Raw genomic sequence first — 24888 nt, 5'->3', positions numbered from 1 at the left:
ACAGAGGTACTTGATTTCACTGCCCTTCCTTCAGGATGACAGCTGGGCTTCAAGGTGGGACACAGGCAGGAGTCTCACCGGATCGATGCCAAAAGGGTACGGGCCACCAAAGACGCCAGGCACGGCTGGGTTCAACTGCAGCGCCGGGTTCCCCCGGAGCGTCTCCTCCCTGCCAGAGAGGGAGGGAGTGGGAGCAGCAGGGCCCAGGACAGCCCACAGGAGGCCCCACAGCCACGCTGTCTCTTCAGCAGGCAGAGGGGCTGGAGCCGGGGGCCGGAAGGGGTCAGCCACAAGGACACACAACCAAGCGGGGACCGGGGGCCTGCTCTCCGTGTGCTAATAGTAATGCACACACTCCACGGGGACAGGAGGTGCTGAGCAGTGTGGAGGCCGGGACGCTGCCTCACTCCTTCCTAAAACCAGCACCCCGCAGCTCCTGGCTCCCCTGCGACTTACGTCCAGTTATAGATGGTGAACATCGGCCGCACACTCCAGGATGAGCCAAAGATGTTCAGGGACTTGGAGAAGCAGTCGTTGTAGATGAGGCCAGTGTAGGTGGAGAAGACGCCCATCAGCAGGATGATGTAGCGCCCGCTGAACACTGTGCTGAACATCTGCAAGCAGAGGCAGCGGTGGCGCTCGAACACACAGCCCCACCTCACCTACCCAGTCGGGAGGGGACACACCCTGCACTGCACGCACGGGGCCTCTCTTGTGCCAAGGTGAAGAGAATGTCTCTGTTCCCTTTGATGGTTTCATGGTAGGATTCCCGATGTAATTTTCATATCAATGCACAAGAAATGACACAGTTTCTGTCCCATGCAGACAGAACTTTGTTGCCCAGCCATAGCAGGGGTGGAATCAGGGCCTCCCCACTGAGCTGCGTCCCAGTCCCAGCCCTTCTCATCTGTGCACTTTGTATTGAGAGGGGACCTTGCTAAGTCACGCGGCCGGGCTTGACCCTGCCCTCCCCGCCTCCGGCCCCACAGACCCTGCACCCAGCAGAGGGAACCCCAGGCCACCTCATTCTCATTCTTCTGCGAAAGGATGCGGCTCTCCCTCAGCACCATCCACACCGCAAAGACAGTCATCAGGATGCCGTGGCCGAAGTCCCCAAACATCACGGCGAACAGGAACGGGAAGGTGATGATGGTGTATGGAGCTGGGGAGAGGCCACAGGGCACGAGTGCGTGGGAGAAGCAGCTCCCAGCTGAGCCCACTCGCATCAGGCATCGGGCCCACCCTCACCGAGAGAAGCGGCAGTGCATCAAGCAGCTGCACCTCCTCTACTGCTGAGCCACTTCCCAGCCCTCAGCCCATCTAACAGTGAGCTCTCCAGAGGGGAGAGAGACCTGTGCCAGAAATGGCCAACAGCTGCTGCGGGTGCCCTGTGCACCCTGGGAGATGCAAGCCAGGAAGAAGCTGGGAAAATATCAGGTGCCTTGGAAAATCCTTTGCAGGAAGCAGCGCCCACCAAAGGTGTACAGGAGGCCAGGCGGGTGCAGTGGAGGGGCCAGGCGGCCAGGTGATCCTGGACCCGGGACCCCGGAGCACCTGGGTGGGGGGGGATGAGGCGTTCAAAGGCCCTGGCGACAGCGCCACAGCATAGCCGCAGCAGCGTACCTGGGTTGATCTCCCGGTAAGTCCCGATCCCGTAGGCATCCACAATGTTCTGGAAGCCGGACGTGAACTTGTTGGTCCTGTTGTAGGTTGGTGGCGTCTGGTTCGTCTGCATCCTGTTCAGAATGGAGGGCACGGTGGAGCCACTGTGCTCCTGGGGAAGACAGCACACGCCGAGGTCAGGGCGCACACAAACAGGCCCTTTGTCCAAATCACCTCAACAAAACCAAAGGACAAAAGGTCATGGGTCATCTTTCCCAGGTTTTGGAAAAGCCACAAGGCATGACATTTACAATGTAAGATTTCGATTCAGTCTCGGGAAGTACAGTACATCATGACTGTGAAAAAATATTATCCTGAAGCCAGGAATAGCAGTGCATGCCCGTAGTCTAGCACTCAGGAGACTGAGGCAGGAGAATCACTCAAACCCACAAGTTTAAGACTCAAAAGTTGGAAAACTGTTTTGCTGGAATCAGCCCCAACCAAGGTGAGCTGGAGAAGGCTGGGTTGGGTGCAGCTACGAGGCCCAAGCACCGGAAACTGAAGCACAGAAAGAGTCTGTCTCAAAAAACTCTGAGCTGGGCTGGGGATTTAGCTCAGTGGTTCTGCTGCCTGCCTCACAAGTGCCAAGGTCCTGAGTTCGATTCCCGGTACCACAAAAAAAACCAAAGTCCTAGGCAGGCCCAGGATGTGCTGCTGCCCCTCACTTCCTGCCTTCTTGACACGTCCGGTCCTCAGAGGATGCATCCATGCCACTGCTTTTATTGGTTTTGGCGGGGGGGGGGGGGCGGTGCAGAGCTGGGCCGCATCCGTGCCAGGCAACACTCCAGCACAGAGGTGCACTTGGCGACACCCAGGACCACCTCCGTGGAGCCCCTCTGGTCGCTGGGCCCCATCTCCCACACTGGCTGGCAGGGACTTTGCATGCCGGCACATCGTCCCCTGAGCTGTGTGGTCATGGAGGTTGCTGCCTCCATCCTTGTCCCCCAGGGCCCTAGGCAGTGGCTGAGACAGCAGCCACTCAATGAACCACCACACAGAACAGCCACAGAGGGGGCTCATGGCCACGTAGGGCCCGAGCGCGTGGCCAGCTGCTCCCCTCGCTGGGCCACACTCCCCACAGGACACTGTGCCCCCTCGAGACCACTATGGGGACGCAGTAGAGACCGGGGACCGCAGCAACTGCTGCCCCTGCTGATGGGGCCTCGGCCCTGGCCACGGAGCCTGGGACTCACCGTGCCCCTCCGGAGCGCAAACTGGATAGAGTCCAGGTCGGTGACGGGGCACCAGACCTCGGCGATCAGGCACTTCTGGGTGACGTCGATGTTGCAGAGGTTCAGGGTGTGGTAGATGGCCTTCATCTTGCGCACCTTGATGAACCACACCCGGATGTTCTTGGCAGCGGCCTGCAGGACCCGCTGGCGGTGATCCTCAGTTTGGTTCAGAACCTTTCGGGGAGAGGGGCGGAAGCTGGGCCCTTCTACACCAGGTGCATCCTCGGGGTGCCCAAGTAGAGGTGCAGCCCTCTAAAAGGGGCTGCTGGGGGGCTTCTCCTGAGAGTAGACCTTTTTATTTTTTGGTCAAATTACAAGGAATATGGGCTCTAATTACTAATGTTCACTTTCACTTAGCTTCAAGCTACAGTGTTCAGAGATGGATTTTGGCTTCTCTCACCACACTCACTCTTTGCCCACCCAGGACCCAACAGAGGTGCCGCTCTTCCCTGCATGGGACTGGCCTTGGACAGCACCCTGCCGCGGCGGACGGGGAGGGAGGACCGCTGGGGAGGGGGACACTGAGCACCAGGAACACCACAGTCCCCGGGGCTGCGCGGCCACACCCACGCTGCCAGCAGAGGGAGGAGAGTGGTTCCTTCCTGCTGAGGCCCCAGCTGGGACAGAGCTGCTCTAGGCAGGCAGCGGGATTTCGCAGCCCAAGGCCATGGCATCAGCTCTCAGAGGCTGGAGCAGAAGGAAGCCTCCTACTCTCCATCTGCAGGAACTAGCCGGGGAGGCCCCCATGGTCCTGCAGGAGTAGCCACCCACGCCTCACCTTCCTCTCAGGGAAGAGGCTTCATACCACCCATGCTAAAGCTCCCAGCCTGGCCCAGACTGGAGCAGCAACGAGGCCCTGAAAAGCTGTCCTGCAAGACCACTTCAGAAAGGTTAGAAGCAAAGGCCAAGCCAGGCATGGCGGCACACGCCTGTCACCCCAGCACTCGGGAAGCTGAGGAAGGAGAGTCGCAGTCAGTTCAAGGCCAGCCTGGGCTACACAGTGAGTTCAAGGACAGTTTGAGCTATAGTGAGATCCTGTCTTAAAAAACCAAACAGGGGCCGGGGATTTAGCTCAGTGGTTTCGCTGCCTGCTGCGCAAGCGCAAGGACCTGAGTTTGATCCCCGGTACCAAAAAAAAACCAAAAAAAACAACCAAATAGATAAACAAGCAAACAAAAAAAAAATCAAAGGCCTTATGTGTCAGGGAAACTCGTGTCACCACAGGAGAGTCACTTCCTGTCATCTCGAGGTTACAGTCACCTCCTCAGGAAGGGTACTCAGTACATGTGCCACCGTGGTACACTCGCTTGTTTCTCCTCCTTACTCCCTGGTATTTAATCTCTTTTGAAAGACTCAGTTCCTACAGCTGGATTTTTAAAAAATCAAATGCCAGTTATTTTTAACGACCACACTGCGTGGTAACTCTGCCCTCAGCCTAAGGCACTAGCATCCCTCAGCCGCAAGGCACAGGCCAGGGTGGGAGCCAGGAGGGACCCTACTGCTGCCCGGAAGGGGCACCCCAGACCACGTGCCTGCTGCTCCTGCCCAAGGCACAATCATCACGTGCCATCCTTCCAAGGGCCTCGTCCTGCGGCCGCCCTTCCCTTCCTCCCTGATGGCTGTGCATGGACTGCACGTGCACACCACAGTCCCTGGCTGTCGGGCTGGCCCATGTGGCTGAGATCAAAGGTGACTTGCGGGTCTGGGGGCTGTGCAGGGCCCGCCTGGCGTGGTGCAGTGGGCAGGACTCGCCCTAGGGGACACGGCTTTCATTCACTTTGCCTAACTGAACACCTGTTTTTTTGTTTTTGTTTTTGTTTTTTGGTACCGGGGATCGAACTTGGGTCCTTGTGCTTGCGCAGCAGGCGGCGAAACCACTAAGCTAAATCCCCAGCCCGGAACACCTCTTTTTAAATAAATAGTATCTCTGCCACATGAGGTGGAGGAGAACTGAATGCACAACCCCGCCACGTTGCTCTTGGGGGATGAATGCGTTTGCAGCCGTCCTGCCCCAGATGCTTGCATACCATCTGCAGGTCATCGATCCTGGTATTGACTCCAGAAGCCATCTCCTTCCTCTCCTGTGGTGTCTCGGGACAGGGATAGAGCGAAGCCCGGAACCTGAAATGCACAGACATGGCCTGAGGAACACCCTTCCGTGTTGGTTGCTTTCTTATTTTTGGTGGTTGTGTTTTCTTTTTTTTGGTACCAGGGATCAAACTCAGGTCCTTGCGCTTGCGAGGCAGGTGGCGGCACCACTGAGCTAAATCCCCGGCCTGGTGGTTGTGTTTTTGAGGCAGGGTTTTTCTGTAGTCCAACCTGCCCTCGAATTTGCTACACAACCCAGGCTGACCTCAAATGTGTCATCCTCCTGCCTCAGCCTCCCAAGTGCCAGGATTACTGGAATGCAGTACCATGCCAAGCTTTAAGTTTCTTGACAGGTCCAACTTAAATAATCTCAGAAAATGACTCACTGAGCAGGACCTAAGCAAGGCTAGGTTAGACTGGCGTGCTCACACTATGCCTGTGGCGAGGCCTGCAAACAGAACAAGAACCTCTGGACTATCTCGACCTTCTCTGCAGCTATGAGATACCCTTGCAATCTCGCAGAAAAGGAAAAGAGGCTGCATTATAATTACTGAGAGTGAGGACATGGCCTTCGCAGCACAGCCCAGGCCCACGGCCGTGGAGTAGAGGGTGCGGGAGAGTTCCGAGAGGAGGGGCTCAGACCTTTTTCCTTCTCTGGGGTACACCTGATGAACCCAGGGGCACTCTCACTGAGCTGCACTCCCTGCCTTCTTTATGTTTCTGTTTGTTTTTCAGGCAGGGCCTTACTATGTACCCCAGGCTGGCCTCGAACTCACAATGATCCTCCTGCCTCAGCCGCCCAAGTGCTGGGATGACAGGTGCACCTCACCACGCCAGGGCTGGGCTACGTGTGGTGCTGCAGAATACACATTCACTACGGCCCCTCAGCTCTGGCTCCACAGCGAGTGGTCCAGGTGGGGCCCTAGGGGCGCTGGGGTCTCTTACCCCTCACAGATCTTCTTCACTCTGTTCTTCAGCTGATCACCTTGGAAGAAAATGATAAACACGGACTTGTGCACGTAGTCACCCTAGGCCCCAGAAGCAAAAAGCAGGGCTTCAGACCCCGGTCTGGAAAACACCCTCAGACAGTCTGTTCTGGGTGGTGAGGATGCGGCCACCTGCGCTGCAGGCACTTCACCCACTCCACTTCTGAAGCTGCAGGACAAGGACAAGCCTGCAATCTCTAGGGCACAAAGTCGGCTTTCAGACACGCCCAGGAGCTAAGGTTTTGTTTCTCTGAGTCTTACTTTCCAGCTTAACTTTACTTTACTTTATTTTATTGGTTTGGTTGAGACAGGGTCTCACTAGCTAGGTAGCCCAGGCTGGCTTTGAACTCCATGATCCTTCTGCCTCAGCCTCCCAAGTGCTGGGATGACAGACGTGGCCACATTGCCCAGCTTCCAGCTCAACTTTAAATCTTCTATTAGCTGCAGGATGAAGGCCACAGAGAAGAGGAGGAGGAAGCCTTTTCTGTCTGTCACTGGGCTTAGAAAGGCCCAGGTAAGGGCCAGAGAGCCACAAGGAACTGAGTCCCGGGAAGACTGTGACAGAGAACCCAGGATCTGCTAACTCAGACTGTGCAGTAGGAGAAGAGCGGCTCCAAAGGCCAAGTTCACACCCGGGGTACAAGCAAAGACCAGAAAGACCGGACAGAGCAAACGAGGGACAGTGTGCTGGCCCAGTTGTGTCTGGTGGCTGTAATTGCTCATATTCAAACAAAGGACATACGGCTTTATGAGAAGAAAACAGACACACACACCCTTAGAAGGGTAAAGGCTGGGAGTGAGGAATGTGAGACTCGGGACTCTCAGCCCTGGCCCTCCTGGCTATGCTGCAGGCCCTGCTACAGACCGGCCCTTTCCTGGGTCTGCTGCTAAGTCCGCCCCTCTGTGGCCAGAAGGAAGCTGGATCAATGGCCACAGAACCACTCTGCGTTGGGTGCGGCTATGGACACAGCGTTCCCACTGCCCTGACAGCCCAGCAAGGCTGCGAACTGCACTCCAAGTAAGGGGTTCACCTTCAGTGTCCCCGTGTCCCCCCATCCCCAGTGCACAGTCGCTGCCTTACCCCCCAATCTGAGGAGCCTTGCGATTCAATCTCTCTTCTTAGGTGGACAAGGAAGACTAATTTAAGAAAGTCACAAAACTCAAACTTTGGGATTCTAACAGTGCTAAGGTGACAGGGAAGTAAGTTTCTGCAGCACACTGAAGCTCTGCTTATAATTCCTGGATCAGAATGCGAGGCTGCTGCCGCTTTCCAGAGCGCGGGATGGGAGGGCCTCCTGTCTTGCAGAATAGCTATTCATGGATTCTGATTCTCCCAACAAACAAGGTGGCAATAAAATCTTACCAAGCAAACCATCAGCAGCTCATAAAGCCCAGGTTGGGAGGTGACTCCTCTTTTTTTTGAGACAAGGTCTCGCTATGTAGCCCAGGCTGGCTTCGAACTCATGGTGATCCTCCTGCCTCAGCCTCCAGAGTGCTGGCATTACAGATGTGCGCCACCATACCCGGCAGTCACTCCTCTTTTTTCACGTGACTATTATCACACGTGGAACCTGATGTCTTTTTTTTTTTTTTTGGTACGGGGGAACGAACTCGGGTCCTTGCGCTTCCGAGGCAGGCGGCAAAACCACTGAGCTAAATCCCCGGCCCTGGAACCTGCTGTCTTGCTCTAAGTTAATTTTCTTTTTGTCTTTGTTTTTGTTTTTTTTGGTACTGGGGATTGAACTCGGGTCCTTGCGCTTGCCCAGCAGGCGGCAAAACCACTGAGCTAAATCCCTGGCCCTGGAACCTAATGCCTTGCTCTAAGTTAATTTTCATGAGAAGCAATTTTTCCTTCAGTTCCAAATTAGTTAGAGAAAGCTTAAGCTAAAGTGTTACGTAACTGGAAAACCCCTTATTTCCAATCCAAACATGACCCACTGAGGTGAAGCTGAAAATTCATCCAGGCCGTGCGCACTGGACGCGATGTCGAGGGGCAGGGCAGCCTTCCGTCCTCCCCCAGGGGGCAGGAAGGCGGTAGTGGAAGTGGATGCCGCTGGTGCCTTGCAGGGTCCTGGGCTAGGGTCCCTCTGTAAGGCCTACTTGTGGGGGCGCAATGTCCTTGTCTTACAGTCACAGGGTCCTCCAGGGGGTTCTCAATCTCAGCCTGTCGCAGGAACACGTTCCCTCGGCACACACGCCACAGCATGCGTTCAAAGGTGGGGATGCGCTCCCGGTTAATCACGCCAGCCACGAATCTACAGGAGAAGAGCAGGTTGGGAGCTCGGGCAGGGTCCGGACACAGGAGAAGAGAGGAGAAGGGGCCACTGTCCACACAGGCCACGCATCATCATGGCCAAGAGCTGCCAGACAGCGCAGGACACTGCCCTGAAGCCATCGAGCCCCTGGCCTTGCTGCTCCGTGCGGCACTGGACCAGACTGTAGCACGCGAGCCCCAGGCCGGCTTACCCGAGCCGCAGCGGTGTGCCTCTCCCCATCTCGCTGGGCTCCAGGAGCGATGAGGACTCTTCCAACAGGTCTGGATCCGCCATCTGCTGATGATGCAATTCAGCCTGAATTCACAAATCAATTAATATCTAATGAAAATAGTTAGTGGCATGCAGGGAACGAGGAACCAGGAGATAGGTTCGGAAAAGATAGATGGAAAAAAACGAAAGCAAACCACTGAAAGCCAAGATATACCCACAGAGAGAAGACAGGAAGAGCGGGGGAAGGAAACGAAGGCGGAAAGACAAGGGAAAGAAAGCGTTAAGTGCACCAGCGAAGCGTGTGGAAGAGTGGCTCGGAAATACGGAGAAAACACAGGAAGTGATGGGAGGCGGAGAAAGCTGCTCCCAGTGGAAGCCGTTCTCTCCCGTTCCTGAGTGAACCGTGAGCACATGGAGCGCTCTCCTGCACGCAGACAGGAAGCTGCTACAAAGCAGGCCTCGAGTCTCCCTGGAGAGCCCAGGGCGCCGTCACTGCACGCTGGGGGACAGGAGGATGAGGGGCCGCTCTAGGGACCCGGGTCTCCCGGCCACAGAAACTCAGGACACAAGAACTTTGCCCACGGCCGCGGGGGAGGCTGGCCGGCACGGTGGGACTGAGAGTGCAGCCCCTCCTCCCTCAGCGGAAGGAGCACAGCAGCCAGCGCCTTGCGCCTCGCTGCGTCCGTCCGTGCAGGAAGACCAGCGAAAGCGTGCCTGAATGGCCTACTTTCCGGTAGGAGTCTGGAAGGATTTCTAACCTGTCTGCAGCCTTTACAGCGGAAGGGCTCCTGAGAACAGAGCTCCAGAACCAGCGGAGCAGGAAAAGCAGCAGATGATCAACGTCCAGAGCGGGCTGGCCTGACCGGAGGGGTCGGAACGGTTTCCACTGGGACGGTTCACAGACCGCAGCACGGAGGAGGGGCACATGGAGGCCTCGGCGCCGCTCTATCCTGCCAGACCAAACCCAGTCCGCTTCTCTGCTGCCTGGCTCCCCAGTTTAACTGTCCACGTGCCCAAAGACCATGAAAAACCTGCCTTCTCAAAAGCAAAACTGAACAGAGGTCAGAAAACCTTTTTCTCTATCATTTTCATTCCAAATTCCAATTTGAATCTATTCCTGTCAACCACATTGTCAAAAAAATGCCACAGGAGGGCCTCACTGATCATCACCGGACCAGACCTGCATCAGCCAGGGCGAAGCTGGTAACCAGCGAGGGCTCGAGGCCCGAGAGAGGGAAAGCTACTGGTTTGGAAGTGAGAATCAGGCTGCTCCAAAGGAGTGAAAACAGGCCCGGGGATTTAGCTCAGTGGTTCCACCACCTGCCTTGCAAGTCCAAGGTCCCCAGTTCAATTCCCAGTACCAAAAAAAAAGTAAGAAGCCCAGAGAAACTGTGGCCAGGACTGGCAGGCTCATCGTGCCGTCACTATGACAGCGGTTACACCTGCCCCCCCCCACCCGCCCAGCACAATAGGGCTCTTCTGGATTCTCCTTCCGCTCAGCTAGCTGCAGCAGCCAGCTCTGTGGACCAGATGACCACCTCATCTCAGCAAGCAGAGTGGGACCAGTGGACCCTGTCCTACCCGCCCAAGCAGCCTACAGGCCCTGGCTCCGCCAACCTCAACATCATGCTCAACACTGGCCTAATGGAGGTGCCCTGAGGGCACTGCGGAGGGATGGGGGCAGCACCCACAGCCAGACAGCTCCAAGGCTGTCTCACAAGGACTCCAAGGACTCTCACAGTTACAAGCTGCAGACTTAACATCAAGCAATATCCTAACTATGCACTACTGATTCCACTGCTTCACATTTAAGAATCCCAGTATAAGAGAGGAAAGCTGAAAAATGGTAGCTAGTGCCTAATGGAGACTCGGTGCCCGGAGCTGCCCGCCAAGGCCTTCAGAGCAGCACCTGACTGCATACTCATCTGACCCTAACCACTCGGTGGACACCAAGCGCCAAACCTGCTGAGGGAAGCACAGCAGTGCTCGTGTCCAGGTCCAAGCCCCAGGCCCGTCAGGCAACAGTGCCCACCTGCACCTGCACCTGCACCAAGAGGGAGACCATTCACCACCACAGCGTGCACCTGGCCCAACGGACATGGCTGATGGGAAAGAAAAGATAGAAAGCAGATGGATGGAAAACTCAGAAGGAAAGGAAGGCAGGGGTCTGCATGCCATTAACCATTACTTTTCCAGTCTTCTTTATGCTTTCATGTCATGGTGCTTATGGAAAAGATGCAGAGAAATCTCTCCAGCTCTGACAGCTCTTCATAAGCAAGAAGACTGAGAAAAGGGCAATCATTAACAAGTCATCTTAAGTGCTCAGATAAGAAGGGCTATGCTGAATCTGCAATCAGCTAAATCATGAGACTATGCAATACCTGTCTCCTTTTCCCCTGCGGATCACAACCCCATGCCTAAGTATGGAATCATGTTCCCATTTACCCATTTCCTGCTTGCTCATTACTGTAGATTATTGATTACATTCACCAAAGCGTAAAAAAGACCAGCAGTTTAAAATCGGTAGCGTGTAAGGCTGTTTGCAAACATTACAATTGCAGGCATCGAAGAAATTCTCATGAAAAACTCTTGTTTTTGACACTGAGGGTCCCGAGTCTGCTCACGTCTCACACTGTTCACATGCGCACTTGCACACGTGTGGCCCTGTGAGGCCTGGGCTCTGGCCGTGCCGTTAGGCAGCACAGCGGTGCAGGGGTGCGATGGTGGCAAGAACGGGCAAGGCTGCAGCTGGAGGCTGGGAACGAGACGGGGAACAAAGGCACAACCTGGCCTCGTGCTCCCAAGGCTTCCCGAGATTGGACGAGACTTGGCATTTACTGTTCAGGCTCAGTAATCACAAAATGAAACCCCTAAACCCCTAACTCGGGATTTGAAAATTATGTCTCATCTTTGTAAGTGGTTCCTCTTATTTTATTTTTAGTTTCATCTTAGAAAATCAGGGGCTTGTTTTGTTCTTGTATTATCTATTTTGATGTGGGGGATTGAACCCCAGGCCTCCTTTATGCCAAGCATGAATAGTTTACTTTTATTTATTTATTTATTTTTTGGTACTGGGGATCGAACTTGGGTCCTTCCGCTTGCGCGGCAGGCGTGGAAACCACTGAGCTAAATCCCGAGCCCAGCATGAATAATTTCAATAACCATTTCCCTTCGGGGGTCCCTGTGTGGTCTGTCCTCAGAATCTCTCAGTAGGACCACAGCAGGGCGCCTACTCCAACCTCACAGCCTTCGGTCACAAGGACATTCTCAAGGTCACACTAGTACAATAAAGGGCACTGGAAAGGCAGCCAGGACACCTGAAGGGCCGAGAACTGAGCTCCAGGCAATGCTGAGCTTCGCTCTGGGCACAAGGCCTGGTGAGCAGCACTGTGGGCAGGGGCGGGGAGCATTCAGAGAGGCAGGGCCTGGGCTGGGGACGCACCTCAGGGGGGCATGTGCTCACCTGCTCCAGGGCCCGGGTCACGCCCAGCACCGCAAAAGAAAGCAAAGCGGAGCACACATCTTCGAGCACCAGGAGCACCGTGCCCAGGATGGTTCCTGAAGAACCCAGGTCCTGGGCCTCGCAACTTGTGCCTCATCAAGAACAGGCTTTATTCTTGGGAAACAGTGATCACGAGCACCATGGTGTTGGGGCGGTGAGCAGACTGGGGCTCCGCACTCTGTGTTAGAACCACGTGGCCCACACGCCTCGGCCTGCAGCAAACAGCCTTAAACAGCCGGAGAGAGAGCACCACTGCCTGTCCAACATTCCCCACTGCTGTGCAGACTGCAGGTTCCCATCGCCCCACTGCTGCCCAGGCAACTGGGGCGGGGCCTGGGCTCCCTCTGCAGAGCCACTGTCTGGCTTGGCTTCTCCAGGTGGGTCCTTGGAGCTGAGGGGCGTGGAACCCGCAGCACAGTGTCCCGGACTAGCAGTTTCAATCAAGCAGGCCTCAGCTGCATCTTGTTCAAAGCAGGCGGCTGCCCGGCCCCCATGGGGTGCCTGATTCAGAGGTCTGGGCTGGGCCCTAATTGGGGGTTCGGCCTCCATCCCAGGTGAGGCCCCTCCCTCGGGTTAGAAATCTCTGCTCTGGCTGGAGAACTACAGAGACCTGGTCTCTTCTCAAGGGCAGAAAACAAAATCAAAACTGAGAGCATCAGAGGTCAACTCAGAGTCCCACCAGCCATTTCTAACACTTGGCCTCAAGTCTGTTTCTGTTGTTGAGCAAATAAAATAAAAATCTCTACGGGAGGCTCGAGGAAGAGTGACAGCTAAGAGCTGTCCTGTAAACTCGAACGTAGCCAGCCTGGGGGCGAAGACCCGTGAAGAGCAGGCCGCCCAGCTTCTAGGCCTTGGTGGGGGACACAGGCTGAAAGGTGCAGCTCCGATATAGTGAGGAGGGGCCTCTCCGTGGGGCCTTCGAGGTGCGCTGTCACCCGGCCCCTCCAACACCCACCTCCTTAGTCCCAGCTCACCCGCAATCCCTCGGAGAACGAAAGCAGAATCTGAGTCAGGTCAAAAGGTTTGTGGATGAAGTCTTTGTTACAATTCTGTGTATAACCGGGTGTTGGTTTCTTCAACTTTAACCCTAAGCATATACTTACCTTATAATGTTTATTTTATATAAATGTAATGTAAAAATTTCAGCTATGTTTACACAATGACTTTAGGGTTCCTTTCCCCATGTTGAGATGAAAAATTGTGGAAAATGTGAAAAAATACAAAACCATGGCTGACTGTGTATTGCGTGAAACATGGAACATAATCTGACTTTTTTCAACGAAAACGGAGTGCAAAAATGGTACTGCTTCCAAACTAGCAAAATAAAATAGTTACTGGAATAAAAATATGGCCCACTTGTGCAGGTATAGTATCAGCTGCTCGAATGCTAAAAGAAACAATAGGCTGACCTCATCAAAAAACTGCTGAGTTTTTCGAAGAATGAATTTGAGTTCAGTCAGTTCCAGGAAGTTTCTCTTCAGGGCTTCCTGGTTTGTGTTGATTTCTTTCAGCTCATTTTCAATCTTCTCAAAATTGGCCTAAAGAAAATATCGAAACTCAGGCTCAGAACACTCACTCCGAAAGATGTCACCCATGAACGGCAGTCATCCTGAAAGGTCAGTCACTGCAGCCACCCCACAACTGCTGTGACTTTACCAGAGCAGTTTTCTTTTTTTTGTACTGGGGATGGAACTCGGGTCCTTGCACTTGTGAGGCAGACGGCAGAACCACTGAACTAAATCCCCCTGAGCAATTTTCTTTATACAGTTTTTCGGCTTAATAATAGTCTTTCTTGGGCCGGGATTTAGCTCAGTGGTTTCGCCGCCTGCTGCGCAAGCACAACGACCCAAGTTCGATGCCCGGTACCAAAAAAAAAAAAATAATAATAATAGTCTTTCTTTGTCTATGGATTCTATGGTACACTCTGTAAATTTCACCAGGGATTTCAGATGGATAAAATAGTACCAAAAGCCAGTGGCGCATATGTGTAATCCCAGCTCTCTGGGTGGCTGAGGCAGGAGGATTGCAAATTCAAGCCCAGACTGAGCAACTTAGTGACTCAGCAAGGCCCTGTCTCAAAATATTAAAAAAGCTGGGGATGTGGCTCAGGGAAAATCCCATGAGTTCAATCTGCAGTACTACAAAAAAAAAAAAGAGCCCAGTGACAATTCCCTTAGTCCTTGAGACTAACAGACTACTGGATAAGTCAAAGGAGTCCAGGCAGGGCTCCTTTACTTAGAAGACAGGATACTGCTTGAGATACTGTTTGGTGCCGCAAAGAGGGAACACACTCCAATCCCAGCACTTGGAGGTTAGCAAGGCTGGCTCCACTCCCCACCCACCCAAGAATGTGGCCTCTGCATTTCTGTGGGAGAAACCGACCCAGCTTTCCAGACTTGTTTACCTCCAGGTCGATCATGTCCCGGGGGAAGGGCACCTCTGGGTTTTCACCAGTGTCCATAATCGGGATGTTGGCTTTTCTTATCTCTTTCTCAACAAACCCTAAAACGATCGAAGCAGAACATTCAGGGCTAGCTGTACGTGCCTGGAATCACTATTATTTGAGGGGAAAAAAAGAAAGACCCAAAACCTAGCTCTACAGTTTCATTCGAGTGGGGCCTGGTGGCAGACACCTGTAACGCCAGCACTAGGGGGGCCGAGCCATCGGGATTCCGAGTCCAGGCTCAGCCTGGGCAAGTCAGCACCTCAGCCAGAGCCACATTCAGGGAGGGGACACAGCTCAGCGTGAGGCCCTGGCCCAGCCTCTAGTACTGCAATGTAGAAGAAAAGCCTTCATCCTAAGAACGAAGGGACTTTCCTAGAAGAGCAGCAGCCTTTTCTCCACATCCTCATGGTGCCCCCCACACTCTCAAGCGAGCCTGAAGCAGAGGATCCGCCACCACGGCCCTCTTTCCCTTTCAGACGAAGCTGGCCAGCACACAGCACTGGGGAAAGAGCTCCAGATCCCCGGGCCTCTTTCCACCCGCACGCAGCCAGGCAGCAGTTTCTGTGTGGGGTTCTGGGTGCTGGGGATGGAGCCCAAGGCCTCCTGTGTGCCAGGCCAGGGCTCTATCCAGCCCCTTGGGCTAGTTTAAAGTCTAGAAAATAAGAACTATGAAGTAGAGTATGGGATAAGGACTCAAATCACCAGAAAAGTATTTTGGGTGGCAAATGCTGACTGACTTCTTTTAGAGTGGGGCGCAGCTCTCCTATCAGTTAGCTAACTGGAAGCTGGCTCAGTACAGCGGCAAGACAGTGGGGCTCGGGGCCAGCCAGCACCGCCGCAAACGAGGGGCCCGTCACGGCTGCTTACATTCCTGGTAAGTCACTAAAACACGCTGATTTTTAGACTCTCAACTGTTAAATGAGTAGCACCCATGTGAAGGAATGGTATGGAAAAGAAAAAAACATTCATATATTCATTCATTCATTGCTAAGTACCCCAGCCCTGAACAGGACTTCCTTTATCATAGCTCAAATAGAAATGTGGCTATAGCCAGGCATGGTGGCACAGGCCTGTAATCCTAGCACTCAGGAAGCTGAGGCAGGAGGATCACAAGTTCCAGCCCTGCCTGGGCAAGTTAGCATGAACCTGTCTTTAAATAAAAACTAAAAAAGGGTTGGGGGTATAGCTCAGTGGTAAACCACCCCTTGGTTCCATCCCCAGTACAGAAAAAAAAAGTGGTTCTGCTGACATGTACAATTGATGTTGCTTTGAGTCAATTCGTCAGAACTCTGTAAAGCAGTTCTACGACCACAGTGCTGTCAGCTCGAAGCCTGTTGTTTAGCAAGGTTCCCACAAAGCACCACCTCGTCCAGACACCACAAGATCTACTTGGGGGCACAAACCCATCCTTAACATCACGACTGCAGAGCTTTCCTTCCTCTTCACTTGCAGTATTTTCCTCTCACACCAAGAGAACACTGTCTCCCCTGAGACAAATGAGGCCCCACAGGAGGAACATCACACAAGACCAAAATGCACATACGAAGCTTTCGATCCATTTCTTCACATCTTCGGACTTCATTCACAAATTTCCGCTGGAAAACATTCACATCTGGATTTAGCTGAAAAATAAGAACATAGGGACCGGGGATTTAGCTCAGTGGTGCCACCCCCTGCCTCACAAGCACAAGGTCCTGAGTTAGATCCCTGGTACCAAAAAAAAAAAAAAACACAGTACAAACCTGCAAATCCTGCATGTACTTCCTGTTTCACAAGCAACACATCTTACAAGGTGAAAACCTCCCTTTGGGTCAACGTGCAATGCAACACTCATCAAAACTATCCACTGGTCCCTAGAAATGGCTCTGTGACCACCCCCAGGCCAGGCCCCTGCTGTGGGGCATGGCACCTGGGAAAGCCAAATCTGCACCTCCTGGAGCCTGGCACAGCTGCAGCAGCTCTGTCTGACAAGCTGAGGGGACAGAAGGCGAACTCCCCTCACGTGTGGCCCCGGCCTCAGTGGCTACTGCTTTGTTCACTCACACACCACACGCAATTTTCAAAGCAAGGGGACAGACTTTCTGGGATACACAAATAAAATGGGGAAGCTTGCTCTCTAATAGCAAAAAAGATGGAAACACAACCAGTAGACAGCATATGACAAACTTCATAACAGTCACGCAAGTGAAGAGCTATTGTTACCCAGCACCACATGTGTGCCAGACAGTGTACTAGGCTCTGAGAAAATACCAAGCATCAGCTTTGTCCCAGCTTGGAGACGGTGAACACCACGATCAATGAGCTTAAGCACACATGGATGTGTGCACGTCATATATGCACTGTATTATGCTACACAGTTTATCACATGCTGGCTCTTTGGTTACATGTATCTCATATGCACACATGTGTACATACACAAATGTTATAATCATAACTACCCGTGTATATACAGATGACACATAAAATAACCGTGTGACACATGTGTACATTATATACACACATATATGTATATATGTACATATATATTCCTGTATTCAATGGTTCTGTCTTCTAAAACTCGGTATGTTGATATTAGACAGATGGGATCTAAGGTAAAAAAGCAAGATTAGTAATTAAGAGAACCACTAAAAATAAGCCACACCCTGGTATTCAGCTCCATGGACAGACACAAAGCAGGAATTACAATCTGTTGTGAAAAATGGTGTTAAAAAGTAAGTGAAATCATTACGTTGTCAAACAACTAACACTAAACCTGCGTGCTACAGTTCAGTAATACTTCCTAATCATTAAAATAGGCTTCCTGAGAGCTCTAAAAAAACCTTGGGGGGCTGTGGATTTACTTCAGTGGTTTCGCCGCCTACTGCACAAGTGCAAGGACCCAAGTTCGATCGTAACAACAACAACAAAAAAAACCCAAACAGTTTTGTTTTTTTTTGGTACGGGGGATGGAACTCGGGTCCTTGCGCTTGCACAGCAGGCAACGAAACCACTGAGCTAAATCCCCAGCCCCAAACAATTTTTTTTTTTTTAAAGTAAGTAAAATCAGCTGGGGATTTAGCTCAGTGGTACCGCACCTACCTCTCAAGTGTAAGGTCCTGAGTTCCATCCCCAGTATCACAAAAAAAAAAAGCAAGTAAAATCAATCCTTAGCACCAGAAAAAAAAAGTAGACAAAAGATTTGGAAACCACTGGCAGTGTGGTGTGGAGTTGAACCCGCACCTGCCCACGGACTGAGCAAGCGCCCAATTTGGCATCTGCTTAGGAGCAGTGGAAACGCTGGTGTGAAGACACAGCCACGTCCCAGGAGCCACACTCTCGGAGCCCTGAGCAGGACCCGAGACGTCACAGTCGTCAGGAAAAGGCCAAGTGAAGGCACACAGCCACCTCACTCACACTTGTAAAACAGCTGTGTTACAGACGAGGCTGAGCGCTGTGCAGGATGCCTGTACTCTGCTGGTGGCGACAGGAGCCAGAGCAACTGCCACTACAGATCAGGGTATGCGCTCGCCCCACATGCACCAGGCCCTGGCTCCTTCCCGGGAACAGCCCAGACAGAAACACAGACACAAACACTAGGAGCTGAGTGACCGTGTGATCCAGCCAGCTACCTTCCAGGTATAAAATATCCAGGGGAACTGAAACCAGCATCAAAAGCAAATTGCCACCGTGTCTGCTCCAGCATCACCAGAGCTAAGATGCAGGTCCGTGGTGAGGGGCCGGCAGGCCGGCCTGGGTGGGGCGAGTTCTGGGCCAAAGAGCAGGAATGTCACCTGTCCTGGTGGAGGGTGTGGGTTTGGGAGTCATCATGAAGGGGCCTGGCTTTGAGGCCCAAACTGGGAACCTAGAGGTGGAGAAGCTGCAGGCTGAGGGTCTGTCTGCGGGGAGGGAAAGACTTCGAGAGCTCCGAGATGGGCGGGGTGGCCCAAGGTGGGGGACGTGGAGCCCGGTGCTGAACGGAAGGTCAGGTCGCCACATGGAGGAGGACAGTCTCGGGAGGGGCTGCAGGTGGAGACTGCCCCCACAGCCTGGAGGGATGACTGTCAGGACAGCTGAGTGGCCCAAGCCCGGGTCCATGCCAATGAAGGCAGAAAGGTCCTGGGAATCAGGGTGAAGGCGAGGGAGAGAGTGAGGCCGAGAAGGGCAGAGTGTGTGGAGGGCAAGAGGATCTGGAGCTGAGAACGAAGCCCGATCCCAGGAGGGGGCGGATGACAGAGCAACTGAAGGGTGCTGTCCTAGCAAGGGCTGCCGAGGCTGAAAATGCAACTGCGGGTCCCGAGGAGTAAGCAGGCCTGCGCCAGGAGACAAGAAAGATGGATTCCCCTTCATCAGAGGTTACCCTCGGCTCTGCACCGCATGCTGGGGCGCAGGAGCCACGGCCCTGGTAACACTCAGCTTGAAGAGCCAGTCCCGTTGGGCTGGATAGCACCAGGAGGCCGTAGTGGGCAGGAACCTAGAAGGGGGATGCTGTTTCTAGCTTCAGTGTTCGGAGGAATCTCCATGCTGGTTTCCATAGTGGCTATACCAGTTTAAGTTCCCACCTACAATTTCTCCCCTGCAGCCTCTCCAGCATTCATTTTGATTTGATTTTTGTTTGTTTGGTTTTGGTACCAGGGATCAAACTTGGGACCTTGCACTTTCAAGGTAGGCGTCGGAAACCACTGAGCTAAATCCCCAGCCCCATGATTTGATTTCTTGATGATAGCCATTCTTTCTGGAGTAAGATAGAACCTCGGTGGTTTTAATTTGCATTTCTCTAATGGCCAGTGATGTTGAACATTTTTTTCATGTAATTATTGGCCATTTATACTTCTTCTGAGAAGTGTCAATTCACTTCAGTTGCCCATTTTGTTTTGTTTTATGACAGGGTCTCGCTGTGTTTTCCAGGCTGCCTCAAACTCACAGTGATCCTCCTGCCTCAGCCTCCCAAGAGCTGAGATTATAGGTGTCTGGCTACCAGTTCCCCATTTTTTGATGGGATCTTTTATTTGGGAGGGGGTCTGATTTTTTTGAGTTCTTTGTATATTCCAGATATTAGTCCTCTAAGGAATACCTAGCCAAATTTTTTCTCATTCTGTAGGCTGTCTCTTCACTCTGTTGTTTCTTTGGCTATACAGAAGCTTTTTAATTTGATGCAACCCCCTTGTTGATTCTTGACATTATTCTTGTACAACTGAGGTTCTGTTCAGAAACACCTTGCCTATGCCTATGTCTTCAACAGTTTTACCTGTTTTATCTTCCAGCAGATTCAGTGTTTCTGTCTCAATATTTAGATCTTTGATCCATTCTGATTTTTTTTTTTTTTTTTTTTTTTTTTTTGGTACCAAGGATTGAACTCGGGACCTAGCACTTTTGAGGCAGGCGCTGGAACCACTGAGCTAAATCCCTGGCCATTCTGATTTTAGTTTAGTACATCATGAGAGACACGGGTTCAGTCTTCTACATGTGGATGGCCAGCTTCCCCTGCACCATTTGTTAGTACAGAGGCTAACTTTCCTTCAGCATATATTTTTGGCCCCTTTGTCATAGATCAGATGGCAGAATATGCCTGGAGTTGTTCTGCATCCTCTATTTCAGTGCTGGCAGACCTACAGCACAAGTGCCACAGTAGGCTGTTTGTAGCACTGAAAGCCCTAGAACGTTCGTCATCACTGCTCTGTCCTGTTCCACTGATCTGCATGTCTGTTTTTGTGCCAATACCATGCTGTTTTGATCACAATACTTTGTAATACAACTTCAAATCCAGCACTATGGTGGCTCCTGCTTTGCTCTTGCTGCTCAGGATTGTTTTGCTACTCTGAGTCTCTTCTGGTTTCAAATGAATTTTATGATGCTTTTTTCTAGTTCTAGGAATGCTATTGGTAGACTGGGATTGTTGTATTAAATCTATGTATCAGATCTGGTAATATGACCTTTCTGACAGTATTGGTCCTGCCTATCCAGGAACAGGGGATATCTTTCCATTTTCTTTTTTCTTTCTTTTTTTTTTAAGACAGGATCTCACTATGTGGTTCAGAGGTAGCCTTGAACTCACTAGGTAACCCAGGATGGCCTTGAACTCATGATCCTTCTGCCTCAGCCTCTCAAGTGCTGGGATTACAGGTGTGTGACACCACATCCTGCTTTTTTCCATTTTCTTTTTGTTTTTTATTTTTCTCTTTTTTTTCTTTCCATTTTCTGGTGTACTCTTTGATCTCCCTTTTTAGACTACTATAATTTTCATTATAGAAGTCTTTCACTTCATTAGGTTAATTCCTAGGTATTTTTCTCTTTTTTTGTACTGGGGATCAAACTCAGAATCTTGTGCTTGCAAGGAAGGCGTGGTGCTGCTGAGCTAAATCTCTGGCCCCTTAGGTATTTTTTCTTGAAGCTATTGTGAATGGTATTATTTTCCTAATTTCTTTCTCAGTGAATTCATTATTGGTGTACAAGAATGCTATTAATTTTTGTGTGTTGATTTTGTATCCTTTTACATTACTGAATTGGGTTATTAATTCTAAAAGTCTTTTGGTGGAATTTTCTGGGTCTTATGTAAAGAATCATGTCATCTATAATTAATGATAATTTGATACCTTCCTTTCCTAAACGCATCCCTTTTCTTTCTCTTGCTTGATTGCTCTGGCTAAGTTTTGAGTACTGTATGGAACAGGAGTGGTGATACTGGACATCCTTGTCTTGTTCCTGATTTTAGAGGGAAAGCTTTCAGTTTTTCTGTACTTAATGTAATGTTGGCTGATGTTTTGTCATAAGTAGCTTTTATCAGATTGGTATAACGTTCTTCTATACTTATTTTCTTCAGGGTTTTTATCATGCTCAGATGTTGGATTTTGTCAAAGGCTTTTTCTGTGTCTATTAAGATGATCATGTGATTTTTGTCCTTGCTTCTGTTCACATGATGAATTGCATTTGTTGATTTGTGCATGTCGAACCACCCCTGCATCCCTAGGGTGAAGTCTTATTTGGTCATGATGTATGATCTTTTAATTTATTTATTTATTGTATTTATTTATTATTTATACTCTTTTTACTGATTTGTTGCATTCTGTTTGCCAGTATCTTGTTGAGGATTTTTACATCTATGTTCATTAAAATGATTGGCCTACAGTTTTCTCATGTTCCTTCAGAAAAGTAAACCTTAACATTAGGGCTTCCTGCTTATTCAGCAATAAATACAATCTGAACTGACAATTACTCTTCAATGTGGTACTGAAGCAAATGGTGAAATAGAAAGAGATAAAGATTTGAAAGGAAAAGAGTTGCAGATAATAAATTGAATATATGGAAAAATAAAAGATCTCTATAAGAATCTATTAGAACTTTACAAAAAAGACAATTTAAGTTGCAGCAGTGTAGCATGTCTATAGTCCCCATCTCAGGAGGCTGGGACAGGAGGAGCACTTGAGTACAGGATTTTGAGGTCAGCCTGGGCAATACAGAGTGAGATCTCATGAGGAAAAAAAGAAAAAAAACAGAAAAATTCATTGAGAGTGCTGGATATGTGAATAATATGCAAAAATCAACTGTATTTTTTCTATCAACCACAACCAGAAAAGTGAAATTTCAAAATGATGCCTATTATAACAGGAAAAATAGAAAGTGACTCAGCATAAGCCTAAATAAAAATGTGAAAGAGGTTTTGGGGGAAAAAAAAAAAAGGGGTTTTGGGGGAAATAAATCCACCACTATTTCATAAAATTCAGCAAACTGATTCTAAATTCTACATTTAAGTGGAAGAACACAGAGAACAGAATAGTTAAGACAATCCTGATACACCAGATGGGAGAACCTGTCCCCTATAAAACATCAAACCTTAGCACTAAATTGTGACAATTAAGTTATTATCCTGAAAGCATAGAGATAAACAAGCCTGTGGTCCAGAAGAGAACCCAGAACAGACCCAAAGATGCAGGACAACTTGGTACTCAGAAATAAGGTCACAAATCACAAAATAAGAATACATTATTCAAAAAGTTGTTCTGAGTCGGTTTATTCACATGGGGAAAAATAACCTAGTCTTTTAGGAACCCCAAGTGGATCAAAATCTAAATAAATACCTTTTTAAATTTTGCAAGAAAATATACAAAAATGTAGTCATCATATTAGGATAGGAAAGATTTCTTTTCTTTCTTTCTCTCAGTACCAGGAATCAAACTCGGGACCTTGTGCTTGCCAAGCAGGCGCAGCACCACTGAGCTACATCCCCAGCCCAGGAAGATTTCTTAATTAAGTTACAAAAAGCAAGCCATGAGCCAGGTATGGTGTCGCCCTCCTGTTATCCCAGCACTCAGGAGGCTGAGACAGGAGGATTATTGAGAGTCCGAGGCCAGCCTGAACCACATAGTGAGAACCTGTTTCAAAAAACCAAGAAATTGGGGCTGGGGATGTGGCTCAGTGGTTCTTGCCACCTGCTTTCCAAGCCAAGGTTCCAAGTTCAATCCCCGGTACCAAAAAAACCCCCAAGAAATTAATTAACTAAACCAAAACAAACAAAAAGATACAAAAAATAAAATTTAAAAAGAAAAAAAAAGATACAAAAAGCACAAGCCATTAAAAAAAAAGATGGACACGTGCTGCTACACTAAAAGCTGGCCAGGCCTGGTGGTGCACACTATAGGCAGCACTTGGGAGGCTGAGGCAGGAGGATGAGAGTTCAAGGCGGCCTTGGCTACATAGCAACAGGAGTTCCATGAGTTCGATCCCCGGTACCAAAAACAAACAAACAAAGAAAATCCTTGAAACTTACTTATGTTCACGGCCACATTTGGGACAACTTGAGCATCCAAAAGAACAGTGACAGTAAAGGATTATAATACATCTAATAAACAACAAATCAGTGAATTCACAGCACTCATAGAGAAAAAAATAGGATGGAAGAAGAAAAAGCACTTTATTAAAGCAAAGAGGTAACTCATAAATGCAGAATTAACAGAATTAGAAAATAATTTTGTAAGAACCACTGCAGTCACTGAGGCAGGCTCAGTCAAGAAACACAAAAGCTATTGGATAAAAAGGTATTCAGTCTGTAAGTATCACCTACATTACTTATTAATCACAAAGAGAAAAGACACCTCCACCAGAGAAATCTACCGAACAGTGCCTTCATCAACTGCTCAAATGCGTCTTCATTAACAACAGAACAAAGGACACCATGTGTCTTCTAATGGGTCACACCCAGGGCACACTAGCATGTGCATAGAAGTGCTTAACCCAAAACAGATCACCAAGAAACAACCAGCTCCAGATTGAGGGACCTTTGCAAAACAAAGGGGCTAGACTCCTCGGAAATATCAGCATTAAATGAGCAAGCACTACGCTACACTCCCAAAGAACTGAGAAGCAGACTGGTTCCTCCCTGGCCCCCATGACACCCGACACCCGCTCAGTGGCTCTTTACTGATAATTCCACCAGCTCCTCCCTTGACACAGATGAAACAAAAACAAAGAACAGTGCCTCAGACCTAGTGTTACAGGGCATCATTTGAAACAACTGGGGAAATTAGAATATTGACTATATGTTATATAATCAATGCTAAAATTCTTTAATATGATTATTGGACTATAGCTGAAGAAGAAATGTTCCTTCACCCTGAAGTGTGAATATATAGGAACAAAATGTGACAAAGGCCACAGCTCACCCTCTAATAGTACAGTAAAATAATAGAAAATGAGCCTGTAATCCCAGCACCCTGGGAGACTGGGCAGGACGATCACAAGTTTGACCCAGCCTGGGCAACTTAGTGAGACTCCATCTCAAAAAAGTAAAATTTTAAAAAAGGCTGAGGATATACTTCAATCTCCAGTACAACAATAAATAAATAAATAAATAAATAAATAAATAAATGTATATATGTACATAAAATATAAAGCAAGGGCTGAGGAGGCTGCGTGGGACAAAGGCATAGACATCACACTCCGCACCGCCCTCCCGGCAACACTGCTCAGCAGCCAGACGCTCCAGGAGATCACCCTAGGCTGAGACTCCCGTTTCCTCCCCACCTCACCAGGGGAGGTTTCCAGAGGCTCAGCCGTGTGGCCCCCAACAGACTGTAGGCAGAGACCGAGCCACCTCCCACTCAGACAAGAAAGGGTGCACACCTGTGATCCCAGCACTCGGGAGGCTGAGGCAGGAGAATCACAGTAAGTTCAAGCCCAGCCTGGGCTGCACAGGGAGACCCTGTCTCAAAAAAACAAAAACAGGGGCCAGGGATTTAGCTCAGTGGTTCCGGTGCCTGCCTCGAAAGCGCAAGGTCCCAAGTTCAATCCCTGGTACCAAAAAAAAAAACAAAAAACAAAAACAGGCTGGGGATTTAGCTCAGTGGTTTCGCCGCCTGCTGAGCAAGCGCAAGGACCCGAGTTCCATCCCCGGTACCAAAAAAAAATTAAAAATACAAAATTAAAAAAAAACCAATGGGCTGGGGATTTAGCTCAGTGGCACCATGCCTGCCTTGCAAGTCCAAGGTCCTGAGTTCGATCTCCAGTACCAAGAAAA

At 50.2% G+C, this 24888-nt stretch overlaps 1 protein-coding gene across 12 annotated transcripts in view; it reads right to left on the bottom strand.

The window, feature by feature from the left end:
* The window catches only part of Atp6v0a1 (ATPase H+ transporting V0 subunit a1), a 46556-nt gene that overhangs the window by 17387 nt on the left and 4281 nt on the right, over positions 1 to 24888 (bottom strand). For 7 of the 12 annotated variants that reach the window (XR_015447748.1, XM_021240311.2, XM_021240312.2 and 4 more), the window contains exons 3-14: positions 15946 to 16024; positions 14361 to 14458; positions 13366 to 13494; positions 8435 to 8538; positions 8097 to 8223; positions 5928 to 6010; positions 4922 to 5015; positions 2856 to 3068; positions 1624 to 1774; positions 1023 to 1162; positions 457 to 614; positions 79 to 169 (exon numbers count right to left, since the gene is read on the bottom strand). Coding sequence is in view for 11 of the 12 variants with exons in the window: in XM_021240311.2 (XP_021095970.1) it covers positions 79 to 169; positions 457 to 614; positions 1023 to 1162; positions 1624 to 1774; positions 2856 to 3068; positions 4922 to 5015; positions 5928 to 6010; positions 8097 to 8223; positions 8435 to 8538; positions 13366 to 13494; positions 14361 to 14458; positions 15946 to 16024 (1467 nt within the window). In the remaining variant the exon portion in view is untranslated. The remainder of the gene's footprint in view (positions 1 to 78; positions 170 to 456; positions 615 to 1022; positions 1163 to 1623; positions 1775 to 2855; positions 3069 to 4921; positions 5016 to 5927; positions 6011 to 8096; positions 8224 to 8434; positions 8539 to 13365; positions 13495 to 14360; positions 14459 to 15945; positions 16025 to 24888) is intronic. The other 5 variants (XM_021240313.2, XM_004859330.4, XM_021240315.2 and 2 more) reach the window with 3 other exon arrangements.

This window comes from Heterocephalus glaber, unplaced genomic scaffold (assembly GCF_053883595.1).
Source record: "Heterocephalus glaber isolate CG9 unplaced genomic scaffold, H.glaber_assembly_v1.0 deba00001773, whole genome shotgun sequence".
Taxonomy (NCBI): domain Eukaryota; kingdom Metazoa; phylum Chordata; class Mammalia; order Rodentia; family Bathyergidae; genus Heterocephalus; species Heterocephalus glaber.
Note: the sequence above shows the minus strand (reverse complement) of the source record. Positions and strands in the feature narration are given on the sequence as shown.